Below are 15,412 nucleotides of genomic sequence, written 5' to 3' on the forward strand. Positions count from 1 at the left end.
ACCAGTAATTATAAGTGACCATTTGACCAAAGTATTCAATGAAATTATCAAAACAGGTCAATTCAGGCTGCCGTGAGGTGTGCACAGGGCTCATCGCTGACCCCTACCCTTTTTAATCTCTGTCATGCCACTGGCTAAGTTTATCAGCTATTTGTCTCAGTATCCAGCAGCTTAAAATAAACAGCAGAACGTTTTAGTTCCTGTACGGCCCAGATACATGAATGGAAGAAACTCAATTGCCTAAAACTAAACTCTGGTAAAACAGAGGTTTTTACTCCTGGGCAATGACACCTCCTTTTGGTCATTTAGCTGGTGGCTGATCAAACTGGGCTCCCTTCCGCTGCCTGTGAAAAAGGAGAAGAATTTAGGAATTATCTTTGATGATAGACTAACCTTCGAAGATCAGATTAATGCCCTGATCTCGGCAGTCTTTTTCATTTTAAAGGATTAGGAAGATATCCCCCTTCATTCTACTAGACCGCCAGAAGATAGTCCTGACTTTATTAGCCTTGTCCAAATTGGACTATGGAAATATGCTATTCCTATATATTCAAAAAAGACACTTGCAGAAACTTTAGTTTCTACTTCTTCTGGTAATCCCCAAGTACCAATCTGTGTCCCAGGGCCTGAACAAAATGCACTGGCTCCCAATCAACAAAAGGATCACATTTAAATCATTATATTTAGCCTTTTAAGCATTGCATAATATTGGCCCGGGCTATCTGAGAACTTGATTTGTCTGGCACACTCCAGCAAGGAGTCTATGATCCTCTGCTGGCAAGCGTTTGGTGGTCCCCAGAACTAAGAGAGCACGGGGGGGGGCTGGGGACACCATCACTGTAGGAACAGCTAAACTCTGGAACATGCTCCCCTTAAATCTAAAAAACAGTCCCAATCTTTGGTCTTTTAGAAAAAAATTTTTAAACCTGGCTTTTTAACAATTAGTCGCAGAACGCTAAATACCCAGGATCATTCTTTTGCAAGAAGCAGCGTCAAGATGCCGCATGGCATTTGAGCACGATACAAATTGCAAATCAAAATCATGCCACTCAGGAGGAGGAAACTATTATAGGAGCCACCGTATATAGAAAACAGTATCCATTTTGGCAATGAGAGTACCCAATCCAAACATTGCCCGCTCTGCCCCACTGCTCCCTCCCACATCCTCCAGCAGTCCCAAGATTGTAAAGGGTCGATGGACCTCTCCAGGATTCAAATGAGGTATCAGAAGACAACATCCCAGTACTTTGCAATCACAGGACAAGTCCAAACCACATCTAAGAACTCCACGCTCTCCTCGGCAGATTGGAAGCAAGCAGGAGTAGGGCTTTGGCTTGCCTTCCACAGTCTAAGTGGTGTAAAATAGCTAACGTGCAGAAATTTCAATTGAATCAACCGGAGTCTTTAGGAAATTGCCAAGTCACGTGACGACATCAGGGCCTCCCTCCACTCCCCTGAGTTAACCCTTCCCTGGGGAACACCACAATTGCGGAACGCTTATTTGGAAAAGTGCTTGCATCCCAGTGGCACATCCTGCTTGTTGGTTTCTGCCAAACACTATTAATGCGGATAACTTCAGAGAGTCAGGGTACTTCATCCCTACGCACCAGCACTGCCTATATGGGTGCAGTGCGATGAGCACCGCCTTAGCCAAGGAATCAATGTCACAATGTGGGGCAATGCAGATGTCACTCAAATTGGTCAGCTATGTGACTCCCGTCATTTGGTGACCTTCAGAGAACTACAACTTTGAGACACTAGTGTTACGGCCTTACTGGCCTAGCGGGACGCGCCGTGAATGAAGGAGACTGGACACAGTGTGGTGGTGTCGGCGCAACTGCCGTTGCCGGCCGCGCCCCCTTTATTTAACTACAGGCGTACGCCACCGTCGCGGCGTACGCATAACGTGGTTGTCACCCAGCGCTCTAGCGTCGGACGCTAGAGCGCTAACTGCAACATCCCTCTCCAACTTGGATAACAAAGGTAACCATAGTCCCCGACAGTCACTCACTTACTTGGCAGGCAAAGTCTCTGAGGCGGCTGCTCGGCGGGGGGTTTCCCCTCAGTCCATACCTTGCGGTGGCTCGGGTGTTGGTACTGGATAGGTGGTCATCTGTCGCCTCCCCGCCTTCAGGGGTCGGGTGACCCGGCTCTTGCGCTACCTCCTGTCTGACGGGGGTCAGCGGGTGGCCCAGGATCGGGATCGGGGCACCTTCTTCCTCTTCGTTAGCCCTTCCATGGTGGTGTTCGGTGGCCTCAGGAATCCGCTTGAACCACGAGATGTTCCGTGTGGTTGACTCCGTTCCCCTCTTTGCGGTCACCATGGTACCCCGTCTATGTTCCACTGTCCAGCTCCCGGGCTCGTACCGCGGCTTGAATTTCCCTCCAGGTCTTCTGGCTCTCACGAGGACATTGTCTCCAGGCCTTATGTCGCGTTCTCGACTGCCTCTTGACCGGCTCACTTGCTGGTTCCGGTGCACTCTTCGTTGGAATGCCTGTTCTGCTTCAAAAGGTGGAGGGGCCCACCCCGGGGCTGTAGGCAGACCGTCGCGTCGCGCCCCCCTCAGCATGAGAGTCCAGGGCGCTTGTTTGGTGGCGCAGTGTGGTGTGCTCCGATATTCCCCTAGGAATCGTTGGATTTCCCGTTCCGGGTCTTGATGTTCGACCCCGGCTATTCGCACCACTTTATTCAATGTCCGCATGAAGCGTTCGGCCTCGCCATTGGCCTGCGGCCACTGAGGGGTGATACGCCGGTGTGTTATGCCTTGGATTCTGAGGAACTCCCGGAACTCATGGCCTTGGAATGGCGGGCCATTGTCGCTCTTCAGTTCTGAGGGGCGCCCAAACATATTGAAAGTCTTCTCCAGAGCGGGTCCTACAAAGGTGAATGCTGTAGATGGTAACGCCTCCACCAGGGGATACTTGGAGAAGTTATCGATGATGACCATTGTCACTCTCCCGTCCGGGAGACTTCCGAAGTCTATGCTGACCTTGTCCCACGGGTGAGTCCCAGGTTCCTCCGTCACGATGGGAGCCGGAGGTTCGGGGCCGCTCGTCACCTGGCAGGCCTGGCAGCTCTTCACCACGTCTTCTACCAGGCTGTCCATCCCCGGGAACCATATCTTCGCCCTCATTCGGGCCTTCATTTTCTCGGTCCCTTGATGACCCTTGTGGGCGATGATCGTGGCCTGGCGGCGCAGTGCTGTTGGCATGACGATCCTGGACCCTCTCAGAACGATCCCGTCTCTGGTTGCACTGAGCTCGTTCCGTATCCGCCAGATTTGTTGCAAGTCTCTCCTCTCGTCATCTGTCCACGAGTTGGCGGACTGTATGAAGTCGGCCCACAATCCCTTTTGGATGGCTCCTCGGGTCCTGGCCATCACGTTGTCACACTCGGCTGCTTGTAGGATCTCCTGGATCGTCAACACCTGGGGGCACGTCAGGGCGGCCAGGAGGTCGAGGTGCGCCTAGGCGTCATCCTCATCTCCCTTTCCGGTAGTGGTGGGCTCGCTCTTCTCGGGGTGCCTTGACAGGAAATCCGCCGGATTCTTGGCGCCGGGCCGATATGTTACGTCCATCAGGTATTGCTGCAGCCCGATGGCCCACCTCTCGATCCTCGGTGGGGGGTGAGGAGCGGTCCCCTTGAAAAGGGGAACTAGCGGCTGGTGGTCTGTCACGACCGTGAACGGGTGCCCGCAGACGTACAGGTGGAAGTGTCGACAGCCCCATCGTGTGGCCAGGGCTTCTCGTTCAATTTGAGAGTACCTCTGTTCTGTAGCTTTGAGCGCCTTGCTGGCGTATGCTAGGGTCGCCCATCTCCCGGGTTCTTGCTCCTGGGTGAGAACTGCCCCCAGCCCTACCGGGCTGGCGTCGACGAGGAGCTCGGTCTTCCTTGTTGGGTCGAAGTAGACTAGTGTGGCCTGGTCCAGCAGCGCCGTTTTGATGGCCCGAAACGCGTCTTCTTCCCGGTGGCCCCACTGCCATAGGGCGTCGTTCTTCGTGAGGCGCCTGAGTGGCTCAGCGATCGTAGCCAGATTTGGGATGAAACGCCCGCAGTAGGTGGCCATTCCAAGGAAACTGCGTACTTCAGAGGCGGATGCTGGCGCTGGGGCATCTTTGATGGCCTGGGATTTTCTTGGGTCCACCTGGATACCCTGGTTGGTGAATGTGTATCCAAAGAATTCGATCCGTTGCTGGAAGAACTGGCACTTGTCGCGGTGCAGTGTGACCCCGTACTCCTTGAGCCGTGTTAGTGTGGCTCGGACCCGCCGATAATGCTCATCCACCATTGTGGAGTGGATCAATATATCGTCACTGACGTTCAATACTCCAGGCAGGCCTTGCAATATGTCTCGGACGGTGTTCTGGAAGATTTCCGACGCCGACGAGATTCCAAAGTTGAGGCGTCGGTATCTTCGCAGCCCCAGATGTGTGCTGAACGTGGTGATATATCTAGTTTCCTCGGCTAGTGTCAGCTGGTGGTAGCCCGCGTTTAAGTCTAGCTTGGAAAATCACCGGGCCCCATTGAGGTCAGCAATTATATCATCCATGGTGGGCGTGATGTGTCTCTCCCTCCTGATGGCCTTGTTAGGCAGCCTCATATCAATGCACACGCGGATTTTGCCTGGTTGGCGGGGCTTCTCCGCTATCACCATTGGGGATACCCACGGGGTGGGTCCAGTCACCGCTTCTATGACCCCTTGTTCTTCCAGTTTTTTCAGCCACCAGTGGGCGCAGGTGAAACGGGATCCGTCTGTGCTTCAGCGCTGTGGGCGTAATCGAACGGTCGATGTGGAGTTTGACTGGCGGCCTTTTGATGTTCCCGAGGCCAGTGAACAACTCCGGGAATTGGTCCAGCAGGTTAGTCGTTTGGGTGTCTTGTACCTTGCGGAGGAAGGCTAACAGCCCTAAGTCTTCGGTGGCATGACCGCTCAGGAGCGTATCCACCTCCTGATCAATGATATGTATGTCGATCGTTATCTCCGTGTCTTCTGTCCTCACCGGGACTGTCATTTTTCCTGCGAGGGGCAGGGGCACATCACTTCCATAGGCGTAGATCTGGGCCTTTGACCGCCTGAGCTCTGGTTTTGGACGGAGGCGGTTATATTGTTGCACTCCCATAACGTTAACTGATGCGCCAGTGTCGATTACCGCGTTTACTCTGGACCCTGCGACCATGATGTCACACCGAGGCTGTGGTCTCCTTGCGCTTTTGAGGGCCTTGGTGAACGAGATTAGATGTCTCCCCCTCATCATCAGATCCGGAGTCATCATCTCGCAGGGCTTGCGCCTGTCGGTGGCTCGTGTCGGTGTGGGAAGACAGGGATAGCTGTGACAGTTGTCTCACCATGTTTCTTGCGGGCCTCTTTCCCCTCTGGTCTCTCCTTGTGGTCTTTTTCCGGCAGACAGATTCGAAGTGATTCACCGTGCCACAGTTGGTGCACGTCTTCCCTTTCGCCGGGCATTACCTGCCTGGGTGTTCATCATACCCGCAGTACCCACACTGGGCCGGGACAGTTTTCCTGGCGGTGGGTCGGGGAGCCTTCTCGTGCGCCTGCACTGCGTCTGCCCTTTCTGTCTTGACCATCGCTCCGGGCCCTGCGCCTCGTGTGAACGCTTGTTCCATCTCTTCCGCCCGAGCGTCGGACAGGTCATGGGACCGTGCGAGCACTAGGATGTCCGCCATCGGGATGTTCGGTTGGCGAAGAATGAGGCTCCTCAGCTTCTAGCTCCGGATGCCACAGATCAACTGAGCTCTGATCTCTTCCTTGGCCCTGTCTCCGACCAAGTGTGTGTCCGCCAGCACTCTCAGGCGTGCGTGGAATGCGTCTACCGATTCCCCTTCCCTTTGCCTTGCTTGACGCAGCTTAAAGTGTTCAAAATCGGGGTTCATCTGGGGGTCGAAATGCGTGTTGAGGGCCGCCACTGCCGCATCGTAGTCGTCCGCCCTCCCTGTGTTGGGGAGGTGTTTGAAAAGTAGATAGACCTCTTCCCCAGCGTAGTGTAGCAGCAACGACCGCTTCACCGCCCCATCTGTCTCTCTCGTGCCGATGAAATAATTGTTCAGCCGGCCAATCCACGTCTGCCAGTGTGGGGCGGCAGTGGCAGGGTCAGCGGTCTCACTGAAGGGCGGTAGAACCCCAGACGGTGGGTGGAGGGGCACAGCAGGCGTTGGGCGCTCGTCGTCCCCCATGACTCAGGGAGAGCGACTGGTCTGGTGGGCGCTGGCACCGGGAGGTGCGCGGAGAGGAACACCACAGGGCACGTGTCAGCAGGTGAGGGCCAGGGAAAGGCAGCACAGCCGAAGTTTACACCCTGATATGCAGGATAGAGGGTGGTTGCAGCAATCAGCAGAGGTACTTGAGACAGGGCGGGAATGTTCATCCGCCGATAACAGCCAGCAGTGTTGGGTGCACACGTGTGCTCACCTCCGAGGAGCGAGGTCGCAAGGTCCGTCGGAGCTCCGGTTCTCGAGGCGAGGTCACGGCAGTCAGGGGAGGCGGCACCACGTGCGCGGGGCTGCCGCGGGCTGAAGTGCGGGACACAGCGTTGCACGCGGAGGTGCGTACCTTCGTCGCCAGTGTTACGGCCTTACTGGCCTAGCGGGACGCGCCGTGAATGAAGGAGACTGGACACAGTGTGGTGGTGTCGGCGCAACTGCCGTTGCCGGCCGCGCCCCCTTTATTTAACTACAGGCGTACGCCACCGTCGCGGCGTACGCATAACGTGGTTGTCACCCGCGCTCTAGCGTCAGACGCTAGAGCGCTAACTGCAGCAACTAGTACCCACCGGTCAATTTTTAACTCATACCTCCCTGACCCGAGTTATAAGATTAATTTGGGGGCCTTCTGAAGAAGAACCCAACTCTAACCACACACTACAGATTCTTTTAACCTGGAACAGGGCACAACATATGATTTCCCACCTTTACAAAACCCTCAGATTTGCTAGCTGGTTTCACTATCTAATCTTGTGGCTGGATTGGATTCTGACCTTGCAATAACACTCACTGGTGGAGAATGGCTGAAAGTACTATGTGGGAGGGGTCTTTTGGAATTCCCACTGTAGTTCTTGCAATTCAGCTATCTTCATCTTACATTATTATCCCTTGTCAAACTACATAAAATGTATCCTGTAATACCGGACGTTTGCCCGAAATGCTCTAGCCCAGGCGCTACATTCATACACATGGTGTGGTACTGCACAATCATTGGTCGGAATTGGTCCACAGTGACAGACTTACTCTTGACGTGGAGGAATAAAGGTCATTTGATAGACCCTGTTGGGCTTAGTGCCACGTCTTAAACATGCCAAAAAGGTTTGTACATTTTTGGATCTGGCATTGAACATAGCCAGTTGTGCAATCTCAGTTAACTGGAAGCCCTCACAAGCACATGATATATTTAAATGGAAATTTGAGCTCTCCACGGTGGGCACAAGCAAGGGAAACCTCGATGCTATGCTGCCCTAATGCCAGCGAAAGCCTGTAGAGCTGATGGAATGAAACACTATCCTTCTTCAAATGAACTCTTAAGTCTGAGGATTTACAGCCCGTAGCAAAACTTATCTCTCTATAAACGTTAGTTTTCCTATTATTGTTGATGGGAAGATTGCCATCTTCTTGTACCCTCCCAGTCATGTTATAATTGCCTTGTTCAAAGTCACCGCTTACGCCACAATCTACGGCGCATGAAGTTGCTGTTATGACTGCTGGTAGCTATATGGGCCTGTTATGCGCACCCTTTGATATGTATTGTGTTTTTAAATGTTTGTTACATGCCACTAGGCACTTCCATTTCCTGTGAGGAGGCAGGAGACACTATGTACTCGCCTGTCTTTATGGGCTGCAGGTGTTTTTTTAAAAAAAAAGACTCACCTTTGTCCAAGGCGGGAAGAGGTAAATGGTTACATGGCATGGGAGTCTTAGCCTTCAAGGTTTGAATAAAATGTCTCTTCCGCCCTTGGGTATAGTGGGGGGCATAGATAAATCCATTCCGAGCCAAAGTCAAAGGTTTCCACTATTGGGAAAGTCAACAGTGATGATTTTATTCAGGGTGGGCTACCAGAATCATCACTGTTTACTTGGCAAAGCAAGGTAGGATGTATTTTTAGCCCTCCTAATGTGTTTTTTAAAATTCTCAGTTACTAATCCCACAACATCGATAAGACATCCCTCCATCTGAAGGTTGAGCCCACCTGGACTTATTAGGTGCCTGGGTGAGGACTCGATGATGAAGCATGCCATTACCAAGTTCTAGTGGGTGAGAGTCCTTTCATAACCTAAAGGGATTATCCTTGTGGTGAATTTGGGATGAGATACTTGAATAATAAGTGGATTCTCTCACCTTTGATTGGTATTTGTATCCCAATCTGTTCTTAGCCAGACTGGTTGGATAAGTGAGAAGCCCCTTTTCCTTAAGGATTTCCTTTCCCTGTCATTTAGGCTTGGAATATATTTGCCCTTGACCCACATGACTTGAGCAGATGAAAGAAACGCTTGTATATTTTGACCTTATGCATTTGAACCCCTTTTAATTAGGAAAGATCAAATTTTGTTTGAAACCAAGAGGCTTGGCAATCAAAAATATCAACATTGATTAACTGAGTTTACCTATAGAGCATAGTGTCAGTCTTACCTAGGTAGGTGCAAATGCTGCCTATCTGATTCCTGCAAGAAAGTATTCAGTTTGAAACCAGAATAAAATATGTTTAGCTTTTGATGTTGATCTTTACAGTGGGAAATTCCTGTGAGGCAGATCTAAGTAAAACGGTGCCTGTCAAGACTTTCATTTGCCTATTAGGTGTAAAAATATGTTTTTTAATTTGAAGGTCTTTAACAACCACAACAATCGCAGGATTGACCTAAATGAGGAGTTCTGACCACTTGACTTGATAAATTGCAATAGATTAGCAGCCACCATCGCAGACTGAGGACGTCTGGATCTATGCATAGTTATGATATTATTTGTCCATATAAATGAGTTCCCATAGGATGCTTTCTTGGTAAAAGTATCTCATTTGTATAGCCTAACCATCTTGTCTGGATACGGCCCTCCTGGACCTTCGTTGGACAGCTCTGAGATACGACCTCAAGCTACTATTGAGGATTTCCAATCTGCACTATATTTCATGTGTGGAACAACATTATTTCTTCATAAATAGAAACCGTATTTCCAATGCTTTACAGGTTTTGAATCAAGTAGAAAGGGCGTTTAAATTTCAATTACTTGTACGATTTGCTTGGTATTAATTGCATTTACCTCTTTTGAAAATTAAACCGAATATGGAATGCAGTTTTTACGTGCCAATGATTTGTTTTTATTTATTTCAGATACAACACACCATTTAAGGCCAAGATCCAAAACTGGGTGCAGTCTCTTTCGAACACTACAGATATCATTGAGAATTGGATGAGTGTCCAAAATCTGTGGATTTACTTGGAGGCGGTCTTTGTGGGCGGGGACATTGCAAAGCAGCTTCCTAAGGTTAATACAAGCATCTCTTTCTCAGATTTCCAAATGCTGGTGTGCAGCCTTTCAGACCTACCTGACAGCTTCCTGTGATTTAACCCAGATCTCTTGACTGGGGGTGAATGTTTGATTTTGCTCTGCATTCCGTCCATCATCTGTGTGTCTTTTGCTTTCTCGTCCTGTGTATTGTGGCTGCCAGTGAAAACCCCAGGGGTGAGTCCTGGATAATTCCTGGTTGATAATCCTTAATTTCATAGCTTTTCCTCAAATAGACCTATCTAGAGAGCCTCATTGTGGCACCATTCTCATGCAGAGGTCAAGTGGGTGGGTTCGGCAGGACACGGCGTGCCCCTACTTCTTTAATTCCATACATTCCGTTCCCCTACTTTTTTATTTTGAACATACGTCCCAGGACGGCAGAAATAGCCAAGGCCTATAGATAAGGCTCAGCGTTCATGGGCGTTCGAGGATGGGCGGGGCGGGCAGAGAAGGAAAAGGACTCTTGCCTGATAATACAACAACAGTGTCCACCTCTGCTCTGCCGGTGGCAGCTCCCCCCTATTCCCTTTCTTTCGGTCTAGCAGCTCCTCACTTACTGAAAACCGTGACTTCAAGAAACGTTTCTCACACTCTCTTTCCTCCTTTCGTTTATTTTGTCCCCTGTGGAATGGATCCAAAAAAGAAAAACACTTTTGCTAGAAATGTCGTCTTTTTCTGTCATTTTTCTATTCCAAAGTGCAGCCTCTGGAATAAAAGGTTAAAAATATGAAAAGGAAATAAGTAAATAACAAGCATTGGCATAGCCAATAGGTCTCGCTTTTGGGACCTTATAAGTATTTAGTTATGCAGCACAATATCCTTGGTGCAACAACATTAACTGTTGCATGGTTAAACACTTATAAGGCCCCAAAGGCGGGACCTATTGGCCCTACCTCGCTGTAAACTGAAACCGCTGGTAAAAAGATATTTTAAGCAGAATGGTTCATGTCGTTAATGTGGCTATAAGTCGGAAAGTATAGAACATACCTGTATCTGTCCTAACTTATTAAGTCTACGCAAACAACATCTCTGAAGATTTTTCAATGAGGCAAGTACACAATCTACTAGATAAAGCCATCAATCACTGTTTTTATAACCAACTCCCATGTTTTATTAGTGCTTTAACGAAATTCGCAGACCACGCTTAAGTATTTTGCTCAAAATATTTTATGTGCATCTTGTTTTTAACGATCAGTTGCTTATAAATTGTATCAAAAGTGATGATTTTTTTACACCTGGGGAGGAGCTTCACGCGCATCCAAGATGGTCGCGTGAGCACAGGGCTCCACGGACCCTTGCCGCTCCTCGCAACTTATCCTGACACTATCCTGGATTTGTGGACAGATTCTGGAAGATGAACCTTGGCTGAATCCATAACTCTTCTCAGAACGAAAATCGGACCGGGGCGACCTGAAATACAGCGTCTTGTATTTTGGAGGCCCACCTGGAAGCTGTGCCCGGTGCTTTGGTGAACCGTGGGGCCGGGGAGTAGTTGAACAACAACGGCATCGGAGCCTTGCCAATGACCGCGCACCCACTTTCAGTTTCGCTTTTGCACTTCTGCTTGTCCTGATCGAGGAGCTACTTCGCACGGCTGGGGCGTCCTCCGGCTTTGGTACCGGACTGACTTGTGCCCCCTTTTTCTCAACTCTCCTGAGCGGGCTCCCGGACAGTCTGTGTCTGATCTGCTGGTGCCCATTTGCTATCGGTCCGGGCGGACCCCACCGGTAAGCATCGCCCAACATGGGGGGCAAGGGGGATCCCGAGAAACGGAAGACCAAGACATCCCTGCGTGGAGGACCAGTCCAGAGTAATATCATGGATCGCTATACCCAGGGTAAAGGGACCCCCGGGCCGGCGGGTGCCGTCACGGAGGACTCAGGTGGGGGTCCGTCCGTCTCCACGGAATTGTCGCTGCAGGACGTTATGGGTGCCATCAACGGCATAAGGGAGACCATCGCCCAGCAGTACGAGGCTCTGGCCCGTAAAATTGACACGGTTGCCATTGATGTTACGTTAATCCGGGCGGATCTCTCTAAGACTAACGAGAGGGTTCAATCGTTGGACTTGAGGACGTCCACTCTTGTCACAGATGTATCAGACCTCCAGGCAACTCTTGGCGATCTAAAGTCTGCAAACGACGCGATGTCCCGGCGGCTGGAGGATTTCGAAGGACGGGCACGACGCAACAATATCCGTGTCATAGGTGTACCGGAGACTTCCAACAATCGTCCGGTTGACCTTATGGTCGAGGATCTCATCCTCAATCATCTTGCTCCTTCAGGCCTGAGCAAATTCTTCGCCGTGGAGCGTGCCCATCGTGTCCCGGGCGGTAGGCCTCGACCAGGCGCTCCCCCGAGGCCTATCATTGCAAAACTTTTTCATTACAGAGACCGGGATGCGATCTTGCAGGCCTCGAGGGTGCACGGCCCAGTTAAGTATGAGAATTCCTCCGTCAACCTCTTCCCGGACTTCACCCAACTCGTTCAGAAACAGAGAATGAGCTTTCAGGGGGTGAAGCGCCGTCTTCGAGATCTGGACATCAAATACTCTATGCTTTTCCCTGCCAGGCTTCGTGTGGAATATGAAGATCGGACTCTCTTTTTTGAACGCCCCGACACAGTGAGTGACTGGTTGGATTCCCTGCCGGAACCGGGAGACCGAACTGGGCGTACTGGCGGTGCCGAGGGCAGTGGGCCTCTGCAGGAATAATTCTTCGCCCTTTACTTTGACATTTCCTTCTGTGCTCAGCCAGGTTCTACTTCAATTGTATATTTTGCCTATTAATGATTCGTCTGGGTGCGGGTGGGGACGGGTCCCTTTCCTCCTCTAGGGTCTTCTTGTAGCATGGGGTTGTTAGGGCGACAGGCACACTGCAAGTTGGGGGGGCTGTATAGTCCGCAGGGGTGCAGGGTGGGGGGGGGTGGCAATGGTGTGGGGGTGGGAGGGTGGCAGTGGTGGATGGGTTGTGTGTTTTTTCTTTTCAAGGCGGTGTTATTGTTTTCTTTCAGTTTCAGGTGTCTGGCTGCGTGCCCGGGGACTCCAGCTTCTTGTGTTGGGATGGGGGGGGGACGGGGTGAAACTGATGTCTTGGAACGTCAACGGATTGGGGGACCGTATCAAACGTGGGGTTGTGTTGCAATATCTGCGTCGATTGGCCCCTGATGTGGTATTTCTTCAGGAGACGCACTTGGTGGGAAATGTATGTCATGCTATGACCAGGGGGGGCTACCGACTGGTCGCACACTCTGGCTTCACCACTGGCTCCAGAGGGGTGGGCATCTTGCTGCGCTCCTCCCTCCCGCTTGAGATTGACAAAGTTACTCTTGATGATAGAGGGTGCTATGCGTCTTTGACTGGGCGGTGGGAGGGGCAAACTCTTTCATTGGTTTCGGTCTATGTTCCCCCGGGCCTCCAGACCTCCACTTTCTCTGATGTGGGTCGCATGTTACTTGCACTTCCTGATAGTCTCCTGATTGTGGGTGGGGATTTTAACTCCGTGATTTCTGGCGAGTTGGATCGTTACCCTCCCAGGGCCCTCTCGGCCGCCCAGGAGTGGCTCGGCGGGTTCTTGGACACTTTCGGTCTGGTGGACTGCTGGAGGTTGATACATCCGACACAGAGTCAGTACACATTCCACTCCGGGGCCCACGGGAGTCTCTCCAGACTAGATTATTTTCTAATGCCCGCAGCCCAGACCACCCGGGTCCGGGAGGTTAAGCACCTGGCCCGGGGCATTTCCGATCATTCCCCATTGTGGCTCCTCTTCGATACCGGGATGCGATCCGCCGGGCGGATCGCCCCCATTAACCCCTGGTACTTGCGTGACCCCAAGATTCGCAAGGGTCTCATTAAGTCGCTTGATCAGTATTTTCTGGAGAATGAGGGGTCCGTCTTGTCCTCGGTGTCCCTGTGGGAGGCCTTCAAAACGGTCCTCCGAGGACATGCCCTATCCCTGATCGTGGAGGCCAAGAAAGCTAAGAACGGGGAGGTGGTTGCGTTGGAGGCTGAGATATCGGGGTTGGAGGCCGCCTTGGAGACGGGTGTCACTCAGGACGGGCTCCACGCCCTCAACCTGAAGCAGTTCGAATATAAGTCCCTTGTTACGGATGCTGCTCGGACAATGTATAGGGAGCAGCAGGGTAGACTGTATGATGCTGGGGATAAGGCAGGTAAATTGATTGCTTGGCTTGATAAGAAGGAGAGAGTGAATCGAGTGGTCCCCGTGCTTCAGACGTCGGAGGGAGTGAGTGTGACTGATCCTGGTGAGATTGTGGAGTGTTTTGCGGACTACTTCTGTGCTGTGTACTCCCCGGTGTCTACTAGAGATGAGGCTGACTCTCGCCACTTGTTGAAGGATATTGCTTTGCCCTGCTTGTCGGTGGAGGAGCGTGAGCAGATGGATGCCCCGCTTTCGGTTGACGAGATTGCAGCCGCGATCCGTTCCCTTCGCTCAGGCAGGGCTATGGGCCCCAACGGACTCCCGATTGAACTCTATAAACTGCAACCGGATAAACATGCGCCATTTCTCCGTCGTATGTTCTCGGAGTCGCTTGAAATCGGCTCTCTCCCTGATGACCAACGCCTGGCCACTATAGTCGTGATTCCCAAGGACGGTAAACCTCGGGACCGTAGCGCCTCGTATAGGCCTATTTCTCTGCTGAACGCGGAGCCGAAAATCCTCGCCAAGGTTCTTGCGAACCGCCTGCTTACTGTTATTTGTGATCTGGTGCATACGGACCAATCCGGTTTTATCCCGCACCGGAATACGGCCCTTGACTTGCGGCGCCTACATGGCGTACTTGCAAGGGCGGAGTATCTTTCAGAGTCGGCCATCTTGGTTTCCTTGGACGCCACGATGGCCTTTGATACAATAGAATGGCCGTATCTTTGGGCTGCCCTGGCAAAGTTTGGCTTCGGGGCGGGATTTATTAATTGGGTTAAACTCTTATACGCTGCCCCGCTGGCACAGGTGGTTGTTAACGGGAGGGTTTCCCGGCCCTTCGTTCTTGGGAGGGGCACTAGGCAGGGGTGTCCGTTGTCTCCCCTGCTCTTCGCGTTAGCTTTGGAACCGCTCGCTGCTTGGCTCCGTTGGGAACCGTCGATAAGAGGGATCCAGTGGGCCCCTGGCTTCGAGGATCGTGTTTCGTTGTACGCGGACGACATTCTCTTGTACCTCACCTCACCACGTAGGTCACTCAATGTGCTCTTTGACATCCTCACTTCCTTCGGCAAGAACTCTGGTTTGATCATTAACTGGTCCAAATCTTGTGTCTATGCTATATCCGGTGGCTTTCCTCTCTTGCCCTCTCGTTTTCCCATTAAGGCGTCCAGCTCCGGCTTTACGTACCTGGGGGTGTACGTCTCATTGGATCCTGCTGTCCGCTACGAGCATAATCTCCTCTCTCCACTTCGGAGATTGAGGTTAGACGTGGCCCGCTGGCGTAAGCTTCCCTTGTCTCCCCTCGGTCGTGCGGCACTTTTTAAAATGATGTCCCTTCCCCGATTTCTTTACGCACTTCAGAACTCCTTTGATGTTATTCCGGCGGCCTACTTCCGGGAAGTAGAGAGCTTACAGAGGAGACTTGTCTGGGGCGGTCGTGCACGTATTGCTCTTGCAAAACTGACTCTCCCCTGGTATGACGGGGGCATTGCGCTCCCGGACATCAGGAGGTACTACTGGGCTTCCCAGCTATCTGCTATTAATCATGCAACGTACTCACCTGGTCCGAATCCGGCTTTCGACATGGATAGATTTTTGTTGCCTGGCGGCAACTTTAACAGAGCGCTTTACTCTCGATCGACTGGGAGGACCTGAACCGGTCCCACTAAGATTGCAGTACGCTTGTGGAAGGCTGCGAACGTGGCCATGGGCTGGAATGATCGCTTGACGGGCGCGACCC

General features: G+C 51.6%; 1 protein-coding gene across 1 annotated transcript in view; it reads left to right on the forward strand.

The window, feature by feature from the left end:
* DNAH5 (dynein axonemal heavy chain 5) overlaps window positions 1-15,412 on the forward strand; it is a 5,853,083-nt gene that overhangs the window by 2,431,389 nt on the left and 3,406,282 nt on the right. Inside the window, exon 30 of the mRNA XM_085606747.1 lies at window positions 9,332-9,485. Coding sequence (XP_085462873.1) covers window positions 9,332-9,485 — 154 coding nt within the window. The remainder of the gene's footprint in view (window positions 1-9,331; window positions 9,486-15,412) is intronic.

This window comes from Triturus cristatus, chromosome 5_2 (assembly GCF_964204655.1).
Source record: "Triturus cristatus chromosome 5_2, aTriCri1.1, whole genome shotgun sequence".
NCBI classification, from domain to species: domain Eukaryota; kingdom Metazoa; phylum Chordata; class Amphibia; order Caudata; family Salamandridae; genus Triturus; species Triturus cristatus.